Raw genomic sequence first — 21,530 nt, 5'->3', positions numbered from 1 at the left:
CTTTGTTTGGATGGCTGCCCCTGCGATTTTTACACTAAACGCCATTGTAGACTTTTATTTTGAAGCCCACTTCCGTGTGCGCAGCTGCTAATGCTAGCTTAACACGGCGTTGACACCGCATCAACGGCAAACTGAAACGAAAGGCGGCGGACACGTTCTTCCGAGCCTTTTCTGCTGAATGTGTTGCGAAGAAACCGCCTCTGTTCTGAGTGGGGAATTCGTCTTTGTCGTATAAACGGTTGCTCGCCAGCGAGGAGAGAAGCTTGAGCTTCAGCCGCGTCATTATGGAGTCTGCTCTGCGAAACAACGAGCTGCTGCTGCTGCTGCCGTCTGGAGGAAGCGGAGCACAAACGGCTGCGTGTTAGGTTCGTGTCCCGGGAGTCGGTGCTGTATTCGCGGTCCAGGCTTAAGGGCTGTGGGTTGCAGCTCACGTGTGGCGTGTTGGACGCTAGGCCACGTCCTCCTGTGGTGCCTCGGACAGACATTGGCCGGGTGCGGTGGGAATGCCGAGTTTGCGGAAGGAGGAACAAGAGTGAAAAGCCGAGATGTGTCAGCCCCGGGACATTCATGACTTAGGCTCGGTGTGTGCTGTTCGTGTCGCGCTGCCTCGGGTCCTCGCCATGTCACGGAGACGGATGCCTGGATCCCGCCACTGAGCCCGCGCTTCCTTTGATTGTTCTTCTCGTTTATTCCCGTTAAAATGGTTGGATTCGGTGCCAACCGCCGCGGCGGCCGCGTGCCGTCCTTTCTCCTCATCTTCCTGCTGGCGGTGATCGTCATACTGTCCTTCAACTGCTGGACTCTGAGCAGCAAACACACTCGGCTGCTGGACGAAGTGGCCGAGATCCAGGCGCAGGTGAAGCGGACGGACGCGGCGCGGAGTCGCCTGGAGAAGCGCAACTCGGAGCTGATGGTCCAGGTGGACACGCACCGGAAGCAGCTGGACCAGAAAGATGGGGAGTACAGCAGCCTGGAAGCCAAGGTTCAGGCCCGGGAGCTTCTGATCAGGAAGTGCACTGACGACAAGGTATGGCGACCTGTGTGGATGTCATCCACCTACACAACTCCCTGGTCTTACACTTGGATTTGTTTCTGCGCAACACACCATGAAAGCATTGTCCCCACCCGGATTTGGTGTTAACCGTCTCCTCTTGCTAGAATCTGTTCATTAAAACTATGAATCAAATGGGAACTGGACTAGCTGCCTGTAAAAAAAAAAAAAAAAGGTCTCAAAATAAATATAACAGATAAATCTGGAACTACCAGCCAGCCAGGACCCTCATATCCTCAGGTGGCTCTGTGATAGTTGTCCCCAGGTCTGGACTACAATCTAGAGGTGACAGAGCCTTTTCTGTCAGGGCTCCCCCACGTGGCCAAAGGGAATCTGAAACTGAAACACATACAGTGCTGCCACCTTTAAAGTGCTAAAAACAGGCCTGCATTTATGTCTTCAAACTTTGATTCACTGCGTGTTCAGCTGTACACATTGTTGTCGAGCAAGTTCCAACATTCTTGGCTGCTTTGCCTGTGAAGCACTTCGTGAACATTGTCATGCAAATTTCAATATGACTAAAGCATCATCATTATTACTGTTATTATTATCGTCTAAGCCTAACTGAACCCGCCCTGTGTTCATCAATGCTCAAACAGGATATGATGGCAGACACTGGTGTCACGCGGAGCCTATGTTCTGATCATCAAGCTGCAGGCGGTGATCTCTGGTTGCACCAATTCTACATTCACCACACTGTAGTTAATGTTGCCGTCCTTCTGCCATTTCAAATCAGTTCCGCAAGGTGGAAAAATGGTGTTCTCTGTTCACAAACCTGTTGAACTGGCTCAGCGAGTAACAGACAATATTTAGGAAACAATACTGACGTCGTGCTGAATTACAAGCCCCTCTCAAAACCATCTAGCGTGCTTGCATCAATGCTGACACATGACTCCAGCTCGTTCCTGGGGGCATGTACTCGTAGTGTCATGGCGGTTATGTCACAGATCTATCAGAAACCAATCTTTTTTTTCCTGCTGGTTTCAAAGAAAAGTGCCCCAGAAAATGGAGCAGTTTTGAGCATCCAGACGAATCATCTGAAAATGACAATGCGTTATATATGGCAGGCCTGTTTCTCGTGTTGTCACGACAAAGGTGGTGTAACCTGCTTCATGCTGCCATAAATACGCTCCTGGGAGCGAGCTGTAAAATTTCTCATTTCAGAGTCCTGTATTTGTTCGATTCATCTCTGAGATTATAATCATTTGCTCCCTACTGCTCCCTTGTGTTCAGTATTGCCTTGTCTCCAGCTTTTTGGAAACTAACTCAAAATAACCCCCAGATTCAAACAAGTGCTGAAGAACACAATATGTGTTCAGTCACCATGCGCCACCTTCTTCTCTTTGGATGCATCCAGTCTTCAGTACTAGTTGTATTTTTCAACGTACTTGCCCGACCTTTCACTGCTCATCGTGTCCGTCTTTGCCCTCCCTTGATTTCTCAAGAAAAGTGAATCGGGGGAGAAAACTAAAATTCTCAAGCAACTTAACAGAAAAACAAGCCCAAAGTCTCTTGGAGATGTGATAAACAGATATGGCAGCTCTGCTTGTGTTTTTGACTGGCTTCCTGGTTGATAATGTGCTTCTCTCCAATATTGTTGTGAAGTGACAACTTCAGGGAGAAAGAAAGAGATGGAGGTATGGCATCATCATTTTAAAAACGGTTGCTTGCTGTGCTAACAGATTCTCTGGGAGACGGGTTTGGTGAAGCCTCTGATCCAGTGACTCAACTCCACGGATTTTCTGTGGACGAGGCTTCAGTTTTCAAAGACGGTCATCATTTGACTAGGGTGCCTCCAGACGTTAAGTTAGAAATAATCGAGCGATATAATAATCTATGTCTTTAACCACATGCTTTTAACTAAAGCGTGTTTTAGGACAAGGCATTAAGGCATTAAGTATGGACAATGAGTCCAATATTCTCAGAGTCTGCATGCTGTAACACTTTTCTGTCTTCAGTCACATGTAGATGGACAGATGATTTCATGAATCCCACACTGGGAAATGACAGAAAGACATTAGCTGTAATTTTGTATACCTTGTGAAACAGTGGTGGACGCAATTGTCTTAAGAGAAGCAGGAAATAAACTGTTTCTCTCAAGGTTGACGGCATATGGACTTTGAACCAGCACTATTTGATAAAAAGGTGGTTTATGATTAAGCAAACAGGTGAACACGGATGCAGTCGTTGTTTGCACACAGCCCCGGAAGTTCGAGTTTGAGCAGACTCCACTGAAGACATGTCAGTGATGAAAACCTTTCAATATTGGCAAACAAGCGCGGCCAGCGTGACGCTGGACCGTTGCCAGAGGTGGGCCATTCATTTCCCCCAAGAGCAATTAGACAACACGACTGCACCGAGGCAGTGCCAGTGAACAAGGTGAGATCATCGGAGAATGTCAATAAAAAGATGATTTCACTGGGCTTTGTGAAAATATAGAATATAAAGAGGCGTGAACCGCATTCAGATGTGAATTTATATACTGTCGAAGTTGTGGTATTATCCATGTGAACTCAGAACATCTCTTTAGTGTCCGATCGTGACGTTCGTGACCGCTTCAGCCTTACATTGCTGTATGAGCGTGAAGGATTTGATAGCGTTGTTTAAGAGATATTAATATCATATGTAGTCTCGATTTTTCATATTGCAATATAGACATGATAATATATCGTTCAGGCCGTGTCACGACAGTAGTTAATCATCAAAGGCTCTTCTTATGTCTAAATGTCCTGCAGGCCTGTCCTCATTCTAAAAAAATCTCCTAATTTGAACGCAGTTCCGCTCCCCCCCCCCACTGCGGTCTGGTCAGCAGTTTGTCTTTTAAGTCCCCCCCTGGACTCTGCTGCCGCGGGAGACGCCCAGACTACAAACGATTCGCGTGAGATGGCTCATGCATTTGCATCCTCTGGTTGGCTTGTTTCACATCGGCAGTCATACATTTGTTTAACCTCAGTTTGTCCTGTGCTGGTATATTCAAAGCCAGTCAAACATCCTGGAGCTGTGGCGGAGTTGGCTGAATGTTATGGATGTGATGATGAGACGTGGAGCATGATAACACTTAGTCTGGCGTGTGAGGAATGCCATCCTCACACAGAAACGTACCTAGGCAGAGGAATCCGCGTCCCCTTGTCTGGAGTACCGGCAGAACTGCTTCATCCTGTTTGGCTACAGATCTTTATTTGGGGCTGAACTGCAGAGGAAGCTTGCAGGGTGCAAACGTGCAGCGTGCATGGGTAGCATTGACATGTGACTTGGGGATTCTTCTGTGAAAGAAAGCCAATGTTCTGCACAGTAGCTGTCATTCTTCGGCAGGCAAGTGAAACCCACGTTCAAGGTGACTGTACTCCGGTCTGGGTTTGGTGTTTTTAAATCACTTAAGTCAGACACCGTTGGGTAAGCAGCCGGTGACATCGAAGTTAAACTAACCAGTACTGAGGAATAGGGGTTTGCCAAAAAATTGATTCACAGAACGATCGCAATTCTAATTTGCTGTGATCCATAATCAAATTCAAATGTCCCAAAATCGAAAAAAAAAAATCTGCTGGCTATCAGCCATTTTCTAACTTTGCACGGCATCTTGATGTCACCTCGCAGCCTGTTTTGGAACGCACGCATGCACGATGTACCAAAACAAACATGGCAGAAAAGGAGATCCGAGTAGCTCTGTGTTTCAGGAATGCTTAATATAAGAATAAAATACTAGAGTTTGCCATCATTTGGGGTTTTCCCGAATACACTGAAACACTGAGCTGGACATGACACACATTATGTGCAAACACAAGAACTAAGATAAAGCACTACGGCTACACAACAAATGCATCGGTTCGCGTTATAAGGTGCCAAAAATCAGAATCGCTCAGCTCAACAGAAAGTTTGAAGTTCAGCTTTCAACTGCAAATCAAGTCCTTTCATGGAGGAAAACTGGTTTTCCCTGGTTCTCACAATCACTGGGACACGACTAGAAAGTGCGAGGTGAAAACACATTAACCAATAAAATTTTAAATTAAATTTAAATTTTAAAACGTGATAACATCAAGTCAGATTCCAATGAGCTCAGTTGTACAGCAGCAGCGTTCCGGGACTGGCTTGAGCAAATTAGGCGAGGTTACCTTGCTGTTCTGGTTTCAACTGCGTTATGAATTTCTCCAATGAATCATGGAACCAGTTCATCATTTGGAGTTCCAACAAAAATGATCTGTTATTTGTTTCTTAAAACAAGGCCTTCAAAACCCAAGCTTGGCAAACTGACGGTTGACAGGATCAGCCCCTTTACCACTCATTTTTATTTTGTTATTGTGTTGCTCTCCTCCATGGAGTGACCGTTTTACCCTTCCTCTATATGGCCTCTCACCGTATGTGTCCACCGGTCGGTGGGCATTCGAATGGTTGTGTGGAGTTTTTAACGCTGTTGTCCAATTGCTCACTAGTAAAAGAAGCTGCTGACAGCTTTACAGTGTCATCACATCCGGCTTCAGTATGTACTCAGTCACCTGCTGCTGTTGACATGTGAACGATAATTTAGTGTGTGTTCCAAATGAGCAAAAATTCTAGGTCATTTTCTATAGTACTACACTACTACTGCAGATTCATAATTGCAGTTAAAAAAGGAGCATTTTATCAAATGATGACTGCATTAGCACAAAGTAAAGCGTGTGTTTGTTACAAAGCATTTCTTGTTTGTTAACCCTCACTGTCATGTGTCTCCCCCAGATTAAGATGCAGACCGATGCGTCCGTCCAAATGACAGAAATGCAACGACTTGAAGGTACAACTTTATCCTTCTCTTTCCACAAACATTATTCACCATGCTCAATTGACCTAAATTCATTCTGGTATGCGTGTGTGCTGCTAACAGAACAGCTAAGGGAGTTGAAGCAGGAGTTCATGAAGCAGGAGGAGCAGTTGAAAGAGGTGAAGAGAAACAGCACCACGCTGGAAAAAAAGCTTGAATACGAAAGGTGCGTGGATTTGTGACTTTCTATCGGCAGAGATATCGTGATCCTCCTTGATGTCTGAGGTCCCTCTGATCAAAGGTGAATAGTGACGGTTGGCTCTGTGATGTGGTTTCCCTAGTTTACAATGCGGGAGTCAAATTGCCCAGCTCAAGATGCAATATGAAGAATCCAAGAAGTCTTTGAAGAATGAAGCATCTAACCTGAGACAAGTGAGTTGTTCTCCAATTGTAAAACTGACCTTTTAAAAGTGAAACATTGATTTCAACAAAATGATGAACCTTGTGAGTGAGTGAATCTGGCCTTGAGAATATGTCAGCATGACTTGCTCAGTGCCTTGCTATGGCCGTCGAGAGCGTACTGGTTCATTGATATTATGTGTGTGTACTTGTTTATCTGTCCTTGTGGGGACCAAATCTTGACAATACATCTATTTGTTGGGATCTTATTCTTTTGTGGTGACATTTTTGCCAGTCCCGACAAAGTTAAGCCTCAATTTGAGGATGAAAACTTCAAAATAAAGGTTAGGTTTTGGGTGAGAAGCTGGGGAAAACATTATGGCAATCAGAGGGCTCCGCAAGGATAGAGCTACAATCGTGTGTGTGTGTGTCAGTGTGACAATGTGAGAGACACTATATAAAATGACAGAAGTTTTTCAAACCATGTTTCTACTTTCATGTCCAAATTGTAGAACTCATTTGAAGCCCAGAAGGATTCTATGTTGGGTAAACGTTTGGAAGGAGTAGAAGGTGTGGTGCCAGAGCGCCACCCTGTGACGACAAAAAAGCACAACAGTCCAGATTTAAAAGGTCAGTATGAATGTGACGCCATGATGTTTTTGTCGCTTTACAGTGGCTGTTTGAGTAAGTACTCATTACACTGGTAATTTGACAGAGGAGATGGGCAAACCGGGGAGTGACGCAGGGATGCCTGGTATTGAAGACAGTGAGGTTGGTAAAGTGGACCTCCAAGATGTACAGTTTGGTGAGTGTCCTTTGCCTCTGGTTTTCTACTTTTGCTGCGTCATGGTGATCAGGAATCTTAGCAGTCCTGCTCTGACTTAGGGACCCAAGATGCCACCAGGTCCAGGGAGCAATATAATATCTCGACTTCTGGACCAAAGAATGTCTCGTCGTCCACATTGCCTTATAACACATCCTTAATAGATTCTGGAACACCTCAGCCAACCTTTATATCCCCTGAGAAGCCACAGAACTTCTCCAAGTCTGTTGGGGGTTTTACACCTAAGAACGACTCCAGCCTCCTGTCTAAAGAAACCAATATCGGTAACTTGTTGCTAGTTTTTCATTTTGGTCATTGGATTAGTATTGCTCTCTTCAGAGGCTTTGGAAGGAACATGGAGTCTGTTTCTTCATTTCCTGTTTTGACTGATGGTTAGTCGCGTGGTGGTGGTGGTGGTCCTCTTTCTCGGTGCTTTCTGGTCAAATGTGTCACAGTCTAGTAAAATGTCTTGCAAATTAATTGGTGGAGCTCTTTAGTCAGAGGAGAGGAAACCTGAGTTGTCCCACTGGATTTCATCTGCTTCCACAGGCATCAAGAAGCATGATGACTCCCCTGACGTGGTCGTGGGTGCCGGTGAAGGCCCTGCAATTGGAGCAGCTGATGGTCTCGCGGGTCAAGGCCTTTCTCTTGACAGGCCAAGACTCCAGGACGGAGTGGAGACCCAAGACGCTGTGATCGGTCCCCCAGGTTCCATCAAAATGGCTGACAAACCCGTGGTGTTTGAGGAGGATAACAAGGCAGCGATCAAGGCTGATGAGCTCGGAGAGCAGCAAAGACAGCTCCAGGGTACAGTCATCGCTGCCTCACCACTTCCATCATTCACGCTGTCCACTTCACCAGTGACCATATCTGTCAAGTTAAAGTGGTGAACATTGCTGACAACTCTGTTCATGTGGAATCTTTCCTATGATCAGCTCCGGATAAACTCAAGGAAGAAGCAGATCGCTTGAAGGGGATCCCTGTGCTGCCCAACCCGGCCCAGTTACCCAATCCCTTCCAGCCGCAACCGGCCAAAGATAAGTTGGCAGCAGAGCCAGTTCACCACCGCCAAAGTGAGTTCTTCATTTTTCATTAAGAGTGAAGGTGTTCTCTGCAAAGCTAATGCCTTGGTTGGTAGTGATTATTGCTGTATAACAGTTTAAGCAGATGCATATTGAAAGTACCCACACAGTATAGTAGTAGGAATTATTTTCTTTAAGGCAAGACGGATGTGCATGGTCCAGTTTAACTGTAAAGTATCTATTGACTTGTTTTTTTTTTTGGTTTTTTTTTTTAAATTATCGTTTCACATTTTCCAGTCATAACAATATGAAGTACTTCAGTGTCATTTGTGTTTGTGTGCAAGTCCTTCAGCTTCCTACCTCGGGAACCTGACTTGAACTTCTACGACGATTGTAGAATGGTTCAGGTGTACAGGCCTTTATTACCATACCAGACTTGGATTCCTGCCCAGTGTGTGTGTTGCCAACACCATCCACTAAAATAAACGTCAGCACCGGCAGGGGTGTCCCGGACATGAACTGATGCTTCAGAACAGATGGAACTGTTGCGTTTCAGGGGTTGACACACGCCTGGTTCCCAGAAGACACTTTCCTGTTGCATCAGTTTTACTTTCCTCTGATTCTGACCATCTGCGTCTCTGCTGCTTAAATCACTTTGCATTTCTTTTCCCTCCTCATGTTCATATTCTCTCTCTTTTTCCAAACTTTTGTTTCCATCACGCCAAGTTACCTTCGGTGTAGTCACAGAATATGCCATCTTTTTTCAGTGACGTATAACATACAATTGTAGTCTGACTTCTAAAATGAAAGTAAGCATGTAATGTTCAGTAAAATCAAATGATGCATGCAGGTTTAAATTTTGAGCTTTTCATCCGCTGCAGATCACAGCTTGGATGGCAGATACCAGCTTGTGTCTATTTGCAAATGGGTTGACTTCATTGTTTAATTGTTTACCATTTTAAATTCATAAGTGTTGGGCTTAGACTTGGTAATGTTAAGTGTTTCAGGAAGTGTATTTAAAGTTCAGTGGAGCACACTGAAGATAGTGCAGCTGCTCTCTAACCCTCAAAAATGATTCACTCTTGGAACTTCCCAGTCTCTACAACTGCTTTTGCTTCTCTCCCTTCCTGATGAGGCCCTTCTCTGCCTCCTGCAGGCCGTTTTTTTGATGAGAACGAATCCCCCGTAGATCCGCAGCACGGCTCTAAGCTGGCGGACTACAATGGGGATGATGGGAACGTTGGTGAGTATGAGGCTGACAAGCAGGCCGAGCTGGCTTACAATGAGGAAGAGGATGGTGATGGTGGGGAGGAAGACGTTCAAGGTGAGCCAGGCTGGCCAGATGTGTAGCCACCATTCCTCCCATGCTACCGCCCTCCACCCCGTGTCCTGCTGCAGCCCCCGCGCACCTGCCTCGGCAGTTCACGCAGCTCAGTCGACTCACAGCATCATGAGTTTGGTCTGGCTAGGATTAGGACGGTTATTCAGAAAAGTTTCACTTAAAGACCAGACCGTTGAACTTGTGGTTCTGTGAGTGCACTTCATTTGCTCGTAGCTTTTCCTGCTGTGCTTTTTTTAAAACTCTGCCACCTGTCTGTGCCAACCAACACGTGACCCACATCTCGCACTGTAGAGAAAATAGCTCTGTGTTTGTCTGATAAAATGCACGTCTGTGGAGTACCCTGTTGTTGTCATCCCCTTCTGTCCACATTTGAATGTTCTAGAATTCACGATTGGGTAGCTCTGTCATTGGAAGTAATATTAGTTGGAGTGTATGCCACATTGTTTTTCACTGTATTTTATGATGAGGAGTCAAGACCCATGAGTGTGTGTTTCATCTTAACACGAAGGTCATGGTGATTTGAGAGCTATGCTCACGCACTCACACGGCATTGAACACTATTGACATCAGGAATCTTCAAATCAGGGGATCATTCAATGCTATCTCCCCTTTTGTTGACAGATGACGATGAGCGAGAGCTACAGGGAGAACGTGCTGCGGATTATGGGAAAAGACATCAACCCGTGGACACTCTCTAAAGCTGAAAATCATTGAAATGAAGAGACGGTCTTCTGGGCACAAGTTCCTAGAGCAGCAGGTCGTTTCAGAGTGTATTGCTGGCCATCTTCACCATTGTAGAACACACAAAGAAAACAACAGACATTTCAACGCAAGATGGAGCAATACAACAATATGACCATGACATTCGGCTTCTGAAACAACTGGAAAGAATTGGGCATTTATTTTGGGGGTATTTAGATCTTTTTTTTTATTGGAGAATGATATATTCTTGATTTTTTTTTGCCATTTTTATTTCCTCTCAGACACTTCTGGACTCTTCAGGATTATTTTTGTTACAGCCATGTGAATGCATTAATGCCAAGGACTTCTTTACCTTCAGCTGAGAATGACAGTGTCTTTCTTCCTCCTGGTCACTGAGATATACAGATAGGCTTGACGGGTTTTCTAAACACCATCATAAGCGTTTAAGGAAACGTAGCGTTGTTTTGAGGAGTCAAATGACTGATGCTTTAGCAATACTTAGAGCAAGTCGGGATTCGCTGTCGTGTGTGCAGACTAACCAAGCACATGAAGTTGAAGTACTGTACAAATGCTTCCAGTTATGAGGTCTCTTGTACATATTGTAGACAAACTGCTGCCATTTTTACCAGGAAAAAAATCTCTCGCATTAAAGGGAAACTCATGATCATGGAATTGATTTCATATTTGTAAAAAGGCGCGTTGAATGTAACTTAATTTTATTAAATGTATACCTTCATGTTTCCTCACTGTCACAGCTCATTTAAAAAAAGTTACTGCTGATGACTCGCTGAAATTTGTTTCACGTATTGGTCACAGTAATAATACTGCGGTAAGTAATATAAAGCCACAGAGGTTGGCTTACCTTAATCATTCATGGTGAACTGAGCTGATGTTCACCATGAATATTTACTTTTGATTTATCACTCTATTCCCGTCCATGAAGCCGGTAAACAGACCTGTTAAGAAAGCAGAATTTGTCTTAAATCTGAGGTGGCTACATCTGTTCACAGACGCCATAAACCAAGTGCCTTCATCCTGAGCATCTGAAAACTCGACCTGTCGCTCCCTAAACTATGTGAGCTGCAGAGTTGTGTCAAAATAAATCCAGGCGTTGAGTATTGGAGAAAGTGTTAAAAGTCAGACACAGTGTGGATTAAAATAAACAGTCGATCTTCTTATCAATTCACTGGAGTTCGGGAACAGATTGAACGACAATGCAACATGACTTGTGAGTCACTGTAACACGGCCCTGTTACCGGGCCGGAACAATAAATTCCGAGCCTCTCTGGACCCGGCTGGCCGCTGTGCGCGAGCGCTGAGGGGGTGTGTCTGTGTCCCATACGGGTATCTGCCTCGGAGAGAGCGAGCGGAGGCGGGAAATGGCGACTGGTAACACAACAGTGTGTCATTTTCAAGGCGGCCTTTGAATCGCTGGCTCTCGCACATCAAAGTCTGAAACAACCGCAGCTGCTGCTGACGCGATGCCTTGTCGAGGTTGATCGCTCGCTGGCCGGAGCTTCTCGATCACGGTGAGGTAAGTTGTGCAGCGGAGCCGGGTATCGTTGTGCGGTTTATGTAACGCGGGCTTTCGGCTGGATCAATGTTTTCCTTCGCTGCCTGCACATCTGTTAGCCCCGAGCTGCTTTCCAAGAAGGCGAGGTTGGACCCATGCTAACATGCTAAGCTAACTGCCAACCGAGGCTAAACCAAGACGCACTTTCTGTCAACGAATGTTATATGTATCGTGACAATCGCCGACCTTTCTAACGGACTCGGACGGACGATCCCGCGCAAACAAACACGTTTGAAATGGAAATTCACGCGTGTTTGTCACGTTCGCAGTGCGTTAGCTGTAGCCTCTGCTAACTGCTATTGCGGCAAATAATGCATATTATTTTAAAATCCTGTGGAAAAACTGCACGTGTGGTGTTGCATGAATATCACATGCGAAGTAATAAACACGTATGCACAGCTGCCATTGAGATACCAGCCGAATCACTGCTCACTGTGCCCGGATTTAATCAGCCACTGTATGATAACTGTGGAGGTAAGAAAAGGCTGGAGTTGCCTGGTTCACTGACGCTTATCTCCGACACTATCATCACGCTGTGAGTTCTCATCAGTTTTCCACCGAGAAAGACGCGCTAGTGGTTGTCAGACGCTGGCGGCTAATGCTAACCGCTCTCTGACACGGTCTTTTTTTGTTGTTGTTTGCGCGAACGACTCGTGTTTAATGTTATTTGGTTGTTTCTGAACATTATTTTGGAGCGTTTAGTAACGGCTGAAAGCCGTTGTTGAGGTCCGAGTCAGTTGGAATGAGCCTGCTGTAGCAGCCGAGTCACCGATCCACGAATTCGTGCAGGACCGGCAGACAAAGTCAACACGAAGACAGTGTTCAAGTCTGTACGTCGATGGTGTTTTTGGTGGTTTTGATGGCGATTTGAAACGTGGCCTTCGTGCGGGGAGCTGTTACCATGCTAACTCTGCTTAGCTCGCCGCCCCAGTCTGTTTCAACGCATGTTCCTATTTCCCGCTCAGTGACTCGCAGCGAGCTCCGAAACAGGCGAATTCCCGTCGACACCAGGAGAGCGACGCGCATGACTTTAGGGATTTCATAAAGAATCAATGAGCAGAGAGCTGTCAAACAGCACTGTTGAACGATCTGTTTTGTCAGCATCTCCAATGTGTTCAGTGCTGGGATGCAATTGAAGCACTATATCAAGTACCGTCTGGGTCCAATACGTCAAGTAACAGTCAATTCCATGTTGTGACAATATGAGTTTACTGGGTAGTTTGCCATGTTTCTTGTTGAGGGCATATACTAGGGATGTATCATGCATTTTCAAAAATGGAAAACGTTTATGTGAATTTACAGTAATAAACATACTTTTCATGGAAGGTTGGCTCCTCATTGGGAACTTAATGTAGACAAACATGTTTTTATTTACTTCTCCAAGTGAACAAAATACACAAGCGTAATGCCGCAACTACTATTTAGCCGAGGAAAGTTCTGTGAATTTTCAAAACATGTTGGATGTATAAATGCACAGTGTTGGTTGAATGGAACTCTTTGGAGGGAGTGGGACTTTCTTCATGTAATATTTTGACATGAACATGTTGTATGTTGACTGAGCAAAAATACACATTGCTACATGGAAGATTTGCATGTTCAATTGGACATTTTGGAGGTCTTTTTTTCCACTCATAATTTCAATGGGACTTTGTGGAGATTTTTGAATATTGAACCCAATATTCCACCATCCACGAAAGAAGCCATTAAAACATCCATGCTCGCCGACTGGCAGAGTCACCCCTGTATGGGTGTGTACAAACTCAGCTGGGTCATCTGGGTTCACTCCAAACACGGAGCTTGCGTCAAATCTAGTACTACCGCCATCACGCTAACACTGTGAGTATTCTGGGTGCGACGACACAGTAAATATAACTTACTGTCTCATTGGTGAAACGGCAACAGTTCAGCGTGTGGGTTATTCACTGGTTATTTTAAATGGTGTTGCTGTTGTGTTTTTTCCCTGTCAGCAGCGCTTGGGCGAAGCAGACAAACTGCATGGCTCTTTCAGTCCAGATGTGTACACCCTTTACGTTACTCAGTCTTTTGGATTATTAAAGAGGATGATTGCGCTGAAATATGTCTCCTCCGATGTCCTTGTTTTGGAGTGTGCTGGAAACACACGCAGCTCTGGAGAGCTCTTGGATACAGTCAGGAGAAAATATAAAGCAGATGTGGTGAAAGACGCTACAGGATGTGAGGTGTTCAGTGAGCACTGGAAAAGTATTATTCTTTGTTTTAGGTCCCTGACAAGTGGAGGATATGTCCAGACACATTTCGAGCCAGCTGCTGTTACATAAACGGAGGAGGCTGGCATGTTTGCCTGTCAATTTGCGCTTGGTGTTTAGTTGTAGATTTTCCCCGTCATACCTCCCGACAGTGCCGCGCTTTTTATTTGTAAGTAAAGCTCTTTCTTTGTTCCTTGCTTCAACACGCTGGATGATTTAACTACAGGAGCGCTGCCTCATGAAAACAGCCTCAATCCGAAAGGCGTCTTCTGAGATATTTTCTTTGAATGTTGGCTGCAGCGATTGCACTGTGATGTAAGTGAAGTGGGGTCTTGAACACATCCAGATGTCAGCAGAATGCACCGGTCTTCTGCTCGGGTCTTGCGGTTGAACCATTCGGGATCAGTGGCGTTTTGTGTGTTCGTACCCTCTTAAGTCATTTTATTTTTTTTTCCCCTCCCTTCTGCAGCTTTTCATGTGACTGCTAATACAATGAGGCTGAGAATGCGCAAGGCGTCTCAGCAGCCGATCCCTGCACTGGCGACTCGTCCATCCAGGACAAAGAGGAGGCATTCAGAGGTGGAAGAGGACACGCCAAACAGCGGCGGGAGGAGCCTGTTCTCCACCATCAAAAAGTTTATCAGAGGAAATGCCGTCAAGGTAACCGTTCTTGAGGGTCTTTCCGTACAACAGGAGCTAACTGGTGGTGAAGCTGGACAGTGTCCTTCGGGTGTCCAAGTCGAATGCTGCGTTCCTCAGAGCGGGGTGTCATGTTTCTCTTGAAATGTCTGGTGGAATTCAGCAGCTTGTTTGAGAACATGGGCCCAGTTCTAAATTTAGACTCTGGCTCACTGAGTTGTACAAGGACAGTAGGTAGTTATGAAAGAATAGTTTACAAAAATAAAAAAAAAACAATCTGGTTTCTTTTCTTTTTTTTTTGTTTTTGAAACATCAAACAGGTGTTTTTGATTCATCTGTTTGACCTGTGTTTTCTTGGGAAGGTGCAGCCAGAAAGCCCAGCCAAGAAGACGCGTCTCCACTGTGATGTGGACAACAACCTGATCACCTCCACACCGCCTAATACAAACAACCCCCGCAGGGTTGGCAGGAGAGGCTCAGTCAATGGACGTGAGTTCCGCTGCTGAAACGCCTCTTTTCGGCCCTTCTTTATTTCTGTAACCCTCCTTGATGATTCCATGCAGAAGCCACCAATCACGACAGGAGTAAGGAGACCCCGAATGGTGGTCTGGAGGAGACCACACCAGTTGAAGTGCCCACTAGCCCTCCCAGAACCACGCTCCTCGGGACCATCTTCTCCCCTGTTTTTAACTTCTTCTCGCCAAATAAAAATGGTGAGCTGAAACTGCCGGTCAGGCTTGAGTTTTGATGGAAAGTTTTGAATTGATGTGGATCAATTGCGTCTTGGTCCTCAGCCTCCTCTGGCTCAGACTCCCCGGACCAGGCGTTGGAGGCGGAAGAAATAGTCAAGCAGCTCGAGATGGAACAAACTGTGGAAACGGCAGCCAGCACAGCCACATCCACGCAGGACTTGTGTGCCGCCACAAACTTCTACTCCAGTGTAGCACATCTACCACCTCTGCGCCCTGCTCACATCCCAGACCTCTCCACGCCGACGGAGGATGGAGACCTTGGTGCTGATAATGATCTCCCGCCTCTCACCGGTACATGAACTGGACATTGGCATTTTTATGACCTTTATCACAATGAAACCGATGAAACTTTTTTTTTCCTCTTCTCACAGCTCCAGGCTCCAGTCCGGAAATGACGTATGTGGACTCTCCTCCGGTTGCAGTCCCAGCTGAAGCCACCTATGAGGAAGACTGGGAGGTTTTTGACCCGTGAGTTATCATGATATTCATTTCCCTCTGAATTTTGATTCCATCACAGTAGATATAGACATGTTAAGAGGTGTCTTCTGCAGATGCCCAGGCTCTTAGGTCTGAGGAAACCTATGACAAAAGCGTTATGACCTTCATCAAGCACTATTTCTGCAGGTACTTTTTTATCAAACACGTTCCCCCCCTGACCGAAGAGCAGCTCACTAGGAAGCCTGCGTTGCCGCTGAAGACACGCAGCACGCCTGAATTCTCTTTGGTGCTTGACCTGGTCAGTTAACAACACACAAATTGGGGGGAAAAAGTTATCACTGTGAAACGGGTCCCTTAAACTGTAATTTTATTGCAGGACGAGACGTTGGTCCACTGCAGCTTAAATGAGCTTGAAGATGCAGCACTTACCTTCCCTGTATTGTTTCAAGATGTCATTTATCAGGTAGGTGCGTTTTGCCATGTGACCACCAGAGGTCTCTATTCCTCCAAGTCAATAACAGAAGTTCAGCCTCAGAAAAACTGTATTAATCCCAAGGGAAATTTTGTTTGTAACTAAATAATATAAATATATAATACAAAAACAATGTTTTCTTAATATATTTGATGCATCACGCTGTGTTTTCCGTCTTCAGGTTTATGTGCGCTTGAGGCCGTTCTTCAGAGAGTTTCTGGAACGGATGTCTCAGATCTATGAGGTGGATCGTGTTTCATTATATTTTAACACATTAATTTTGTCGAATTAAATGTCCCCTCTTTTTCTAACGCCTCTTCTCTAGATCATCCTTTTTACCGCCTCTAAAAAAGTGTATGCTGACAAGCTGCTGAACATCTTGGACCCTAAAAAGCAGCTAGTAAGGTATGCATGTAGCATAGGAGACACGTGTCTGTGGAGGTTTGAATTACCGATCGCCTGCATCCTGCACTCTGATTTTAACTTTTTGTCCCCCTCCTTCGACCCCACCTGTAACTGCAGACACCGGTTGTTCCGTGAGCACTGTGTCTGCGTCCAGGGAAACTACATCAAGGATCTCAACATTTTGGGGAGAGACCTGTCAAAGACCATCATCATCGACAATTCACCACAAGCCTTTGCATATCAGGTGAACACAGCCGAATGTCATCGCCTCATTTTAACTACTATTATAAGCTGTTAGGCTCCTGGTGGGGTCGGAAATATCACAAGCCAGTGTCATCTGCTATATGATGGTAGTCACTCCTGGATTTCACCTTGTCTGGCTATGAGTGGAGCGGGTTGACTCGGATCTCACCCCTGAACCCAGTTAGTTTCAACTTTTTATTGGTTGAATCTAATACTTGTTTGCATTTTGTCTGGCCAGTTGTCCAACGGCATTCCCATCGAGAGCTGGTTCATGGACAAGAACGACAACGAGCTGCTGAAGCTGGTGCCCTTCCTGGAGAAACTGGTTGAGATGGTGAGAGCCGTCGTGCCTGAATGAAGTGCGAGCGCTTTACGTAAATGTCATGGTTTCTTCTGTGTGTGTGGCTCAGAACGAGGATGTGCGGCCGCACGTCCGGGAGAGGTTTCGACTCCACGACATGCTGCCTCCGGATTAACTCGGCTGCCTTTCACTTGGCCCAGCAAAGACTTGAAACATCACGCTAGAACGAAAGCGACCTTTGGATTACGAACGACAACTTTGCCATGACAGTTAAGATTTTAGCCTTTTTTTTTTTTTTTAAACTTGTGTTGCATTTTTTTCAGAGACAAATGCTGGCTGGAGTTTTTTTTTTTTTTTTTTTTTTTTTGAAGTTTCCACTTGCAGATGGATTGACTCCTTCACCATTTTCGCGACTGGCTCTCTAGTCGTGCAACAGTTGGTGTCCAACTATACGCTAAGGTCACGGTGCTGAACTTGGGAATGACTGAACTCCAGTTTTGGGGAAGAATTTAAGACTCTGAACACAAACAAAACCGCTGGTGCTCAAGTTTCTCACCCACGACAACTCTGGCTACACCAGTTTCAGCGGGAACGACCAGCTAGCTCGGGATAGACACGGACTCATTCGATTGGCAAAATGTGTAGCCTCTTCAACATCGTATGCATTCCACTGCAGTGGAGTCAAGTTTCTATTGCGGTTTGCTGTTTTCTACTGGTCAAAGTGGTGTTATTTCTATTTTTGTGTTTCTGTTGTGGATGGTGTTGATAAAAGTTTTCCATCAAGGTTTTTAACCAATGTTTGTCGACTTGTTATGAGACACTAAAACAGAGGCGTTACAAACAGCTAGTGGGCATTTTGTGTTGTAGTTCGCAACAACGCTGGTCTCTGGTGAAGATGCCGTGTGAGTTGCCATCCGTCTGTAAGCAGTATTGTTCCTCTCTCTTCTCCAGGAGTCAAGTATTCTGGCCTTGTCAGGGCACCTGATGAAAACCATCTCGACCGTTATGTAGCACTCTTCTGCTGAAGTCCAGTCTGACCCGACTCTGTACCAGCTGTCTCTGGCACCAGCAACACACATGACCACATTTCTTTTTTTTTTTTCCCCTTCGTTTTCCATCACACTTAAAGTTGTTTCTTTAAGAGTGGCTAACCATGAATGTTGTTTTCTCCCTCCTCTCCTTTACAAAACGGTTTGACTTTCGCCTGACAGTCAGTGTTTTTTACAAGTGCTTACTCGATGTACCTGAGAGACCTTTTCTAAAAGATGAGTGAATTTATGAACATTTAAAGTGCATTTTGGGTTTGTGTGTTTTGAGTGGCATCATCTAGTTTCTCTTCATGGATGGAATGCGACAATCAGTCTCAGCAATGTGTAGATATCCTAAATTCTAAAACTCCTTAATGTGTTCCGATGAGAAAACCCAACACAAACGGTTGGATGAAACCGACCAGTATGTGTGTCACTGTGAGTTGACTTTGGCGGACACAAAGAAATTCACTCATCTGGTGACTGGTCCAGACTTTGAATGTAAAATGTGCATGGAGGTGAAGCGTCGCCCCTTTTTGCTCGTTGCTTTCACTCCACAACACATGGGAGAAACATTTGTCAAGCTGTGTCTTTTAGCGCGTGAACAAATACTGAGCTCATCATCATCTTCATCACCGCTGCCGCCATCTTCCTAATGCAGGTTTCACTTGGAGTCTCAGTCTAGGCGTGTTTCAGATGGAAAACTGCGGTGTGTGTGTGTGTATGGTGCGTTGAATCCGGCTCCGTTTTAGGTTTTTTTTTTAATGTGCATTACCAGTTAACTGTTGTACACCAAGTGCAGCTTCATGTTTTAAAAAAATCCTTAAAGTAAGGAAGATTATTTTTATTTCAAAAGAGGCATGTCATATTCTACTTTTTAAATGTATTAATGAAGATTTTAACTTTACATCAGATGGAGTGTTTTGTTTTTCTTACAAATATCTGTATGTTTAGTTTAGCGCAACGTCACTGAACTGTTCGAGTTAGCATGTAGAGAACAACGGTTTGCTTTTCTACGGAGCAATCTTGTTAATGACTTTTTTTAATCTGTTAAGCCATTTTACTTGCAAAATTTGTTATTTGTGCTGAAGATGTATTTAAAAAAAAGTTTTAAAACATCTTTTGTTGGCCGAAAGGCTGTATGCTATTGTAAAGTGTACATACAGTTACATTGAATTTCTGAAACAAAGTTTTAAAGATAAAACAAGTGACTGAGTCTTTTCTATCGTGGAAACACAGTTTTCTCTCAAGGTGTTGATGTGAACGCCAACATCTTAAGAGAAGGAAGGTACCTCAAATGAGACGCATGCCAAAATAAGATGGAGAAAGGAAGGAATGGAGAAAGCCAGAAATGGCCCAACATCGACCCTTGAGGCACACCACACTTCAGAATCGGTGGCACCAATGCGAGGGCGATACTGCTTTAGTCGGGCATGTGAGTATAGTTCTCTCCATTAACGCGACTTCTCTTGAAAAAGCAACGATGTTTCAGAATGAATGAAGCGATGCTGTAGCTAGCGACACGCGTTTCTGGAGTTGGCTGAGCTCCTGTGAGAGGGACTGTCCCCGACATGAATGAGCCAGTGTCTCTCCACGCTGCGTGGCTGGTGTAGTATTCTGGGCAGATGTGAGTCCTCCCGGCAGCTCTCTCAGGTTTCCGAGTTAATCATCACATTCATTATTCAGCGCGCTGGTGACTCGCGGCAGAAATCCCTTCTGGGCTCCACAACCCTGGTTTCGCACCTCCTTTTTCCCTCTCTGCCTCCGTCCTCCGTTACGCGGCAGCACGCGGGGAGGCGGTGTAGAGTTGCAGCCGTACGTCGGAGCGACCGCCGCACTCGCTCGTGCTCGCGCTGACCTGGTGGATCGGCTTGACGAGGATGAGAACCTTCACTGAGCCAGGACTCCCAGACCACCTCCGGACCACTGAATGAGCGCAGGACGTCTGCGTCCCACCTTTGGGTTGGATTCTAATGTGGATTCTCAATATGTGGACGACATCCGTGGTCTTCATCCTCTGTGGTGAGAACACAACTTCGCTTCAAGGCTGTTTGAGTTCTATTGAATCCATTGAATATTGACAAGTATTACATTACTGAGAAACATTTCCAATTTGCAACGTCCTGTTTGTTGACCTATAGCTGCATTGCATTTGTGCTACAAACTCAAATTTCAACTTCAAACACCAAATACACCTTGAAAAATCACAAGTCATGTTCACAACTCGCACGAAAGGCTTAGAAAAATGTGCTACGCACCTAATAAAAAAGACAAGAAGCGTCAGTACGCGAAAAGATACAATTATGATAAAAAATAAAATAAAATAAACCACACATAGATGAAGACACAAAACCCACTCTGAGAACTGCGCATCAACAATGCGGAAAATAATAAATAATAATAATAGTTAAACACAAAAATCAACAATCTCCCCCAGAAACCCTAATTTAAATATACAAAAAGACAAACATACCTATATATTTATAGCAGCACACAAAACACGAAATCGTGTAGCTGGCACAAATACATTTTTACTCCTACATACATTCAATATTACCATTCATACTCCAACTTCAAGCATAACAAATATGAAAGTCACACACTCTTAAAGACACACGACTGAAAGGTTGACAGAGAAAGAAAAACAGCTGTCTATATAAACTCTGTTAGAGTCGTAAAAATTTCAAAGAGCAAATAAACAAACACGTTCAGTGGTACATTAAGAATGATTCTAGAGCTCTTGTCCTGTATTCCTAGCTAAATGACAGAGGCAGTGTAGGGTTGGGGTTGGTGGCGTTCATCTTCTCATCTCTCCTCCGCAGGGATGATCGGGGAAGTCAAGCCCGTCGGTTCGCCACCGAGAGTGATAGAAAGAAGAGCCGAGTCTCCTCCTGACCGGGCCAACACTCTGAAGGAGAACATCCAGACAGTCATCAGACAGATTCACTCCCTTTCGGGTCAAAGCGCTCGCAGCGCTTCCCCGTCCGCGGAGGGTTTCACCTTGAACTCGTACTATGATGTCCTGAATAATGTCTACGCTGTCTTCCAACCTCTGCTGGGAGAGAGGTTCTTCGAAGACCTGCCCAAAACAGCAGTTTGTGTCTTGTCTGGGAGGCAGGACTGTGGAATCGAAGCAGAATTTACAAAGGTGGTCTCTCTGGAGCTGGTCAAACCTCTGCTGACCTTCATGACTGGACTCAGGACTCAGACTTGTTCGGTCGTGGCACAAGAATCCAGCAGCTTCCTGGAAGGCCACCGCAAGGCAGGAGGTATGGGGACGATATTTCCTCAGAAAATAATGGAGCTTCTCTCCAGCTCTCCAGTTCCCTCGGGGAACCTGTTGACCATCATGAGCAGCGCTGTGGATACGATGGTTGCTTCTA

General features: G+C 45.2%; 2 protein-coding genes across 5 annotated transcripts; both read left to right on the top strand.

The window, feature by feature from the left end:
- golm2 (golgi membrane protein 2) lies at positions 1-10,812 on the top strand. 2 transcript variants are annotated; one of them, XM_053866477.1, is made up of 10 exons: positions 1-1,027; positions 5,762-5,816; positions 5,907-6,009; positions 6,125-6,215; positions 6,695-6,812; positions 6,898-6,987; positions 7,555-7,812; positions 7,941-8,078; positions 9,184-9,351; positions 9,991-10,812. In XM_053866477.1, the coding sequence occupies exons 1-10, from the start codon at positions 701-703 to the stop codon at positions 10,065-10,067; spliced, it is 1,425 nt and encodes a 474-aa protein (XP_053722452.1). In that variant the 5' UTR covers positions 1-700; the 3' UTR covers positions 10,068-10,812. The 2 variants fall into 2 exon arrangements, with proteins under 2 accessions (XP_053722452.1, XP_053722453.1); XM_053866478.1 differs by lacking the exon at positions 9,184-9,351 and having other exon boundaries at positions 5-1,027.
- Positions 10,813-11,425: 613 nt separating this feature from the next.
- On the top strand, positions 11,426-18,232 carry ctdspl2b (CTD (carboxy-terminal domain, RNA polymerase II, polypeptide A) small phosphatase like 2b). 3 transcript variants are annotated; one of them, XM_053865072.1, is made up of 13 exons: positions 11,426-11,600; positions 14,339-14,529; positions 14,871-14,997; positions 15,072-15,221; positions 15,303-15,551; positions 15,632-15,728; positions 15,885-15,996; positions 16,075-16,161; positions 16,352-16,414; positions 16,496-16,575; positions 16,693-16,819; positions 17,057-17,152; positions 17,229-18,232. In XM_053865072.1, the coding sequence occupies exons 2-13, from the start codon at positions 14,362-14,364 to the stop codon at positions 17,292-17,294; spliced, it is 1,422 nt and encodes a 473-aa protein (XP_053721047.1). In that variant the 5' UTR covers positions 11,426-11,600; positions 14,339-14,361; the 3' UTR covers positions 17,295-18,232. The 3 variants fall into 3 exon arrangements, with proteins under 3 accessions (XP_053721047.1, XP_053721048.1, XP_053721046.1); XM_053865073.1 differs by having other exon boundaries at positions 11,426-11,605; positions 14,877-14,997; XM_053865071.1 differs by having other exon boundaries at positions 11,426-11,605.
- The last annotated feature ends 3,298 nt before the right edge of the window (positions 18,233-21,530 follow it).

This window comes from Synchiropus splendidus, chromosome 5 (assembly GCF_027744825.2).
Source record: "Synchiropus splendidus isolate RoL2022-P1 chromosome 5, RoL_Sspl_1.0, whole genome shotgun sequence".
Classification (NCBI taxonomy): Eukaryota; Metazoa; Chordata; class Actinopteri; order Syngnathiformes; family Callionymidae; genus Synchiropus; species Synchiropus splendidus.
Note: the sequence above shows the minus strand (reverse complement) of the source record. Positions and strands in the feature narration are given on the sequence as shown.

Bases quoted from the DNA above. Each gene is read 5' to 3' on its own strand.
- golm2 (XM_053866477.1), top strand. From the start codon at position 701: ATGGTTGGATTCGGTGCCAACCGCCGCGGCGGCCGCGTGCCGTCCTTT. The intron at 6,010-6,124 runs GTGCGTGGATTT...TGGTTTCCCTAG, and splicing joins AAAAAGCTTGAATACGAAAG to TTTACAATGCGGGAGTCAAA. The intron at 6,988-7,554 runs GTGAGTGTCCTT...CTGCTTCCACAG, and splicing joins CCTCCAAGATGTACAGTTTG to GCATCAAGAAGCATGATGAC.
- ctdspl2b (XM_053865072.1), top strand. From the start codon at position 14,362: ATGAGGCTGAGAATGCGCAAGGCGTCTCAGCAGCCGATCCCTGCACTG. The intron at 14,530-14,870 runs GTAACCGTTCTT...TTTCTTGGGAAG, and splicing joins TCAGAGGAAATGCCGTCAAG to GTGCAGCCAGAAAGCCCAGC. The intron at 17,153-17,228 runs GTGAGAGCCGTC...TGTGTGGCTCAG, and splicing joins TGGAGAAACTGGTTGAGATG to AACGAGGATGTGCGGCCGCA.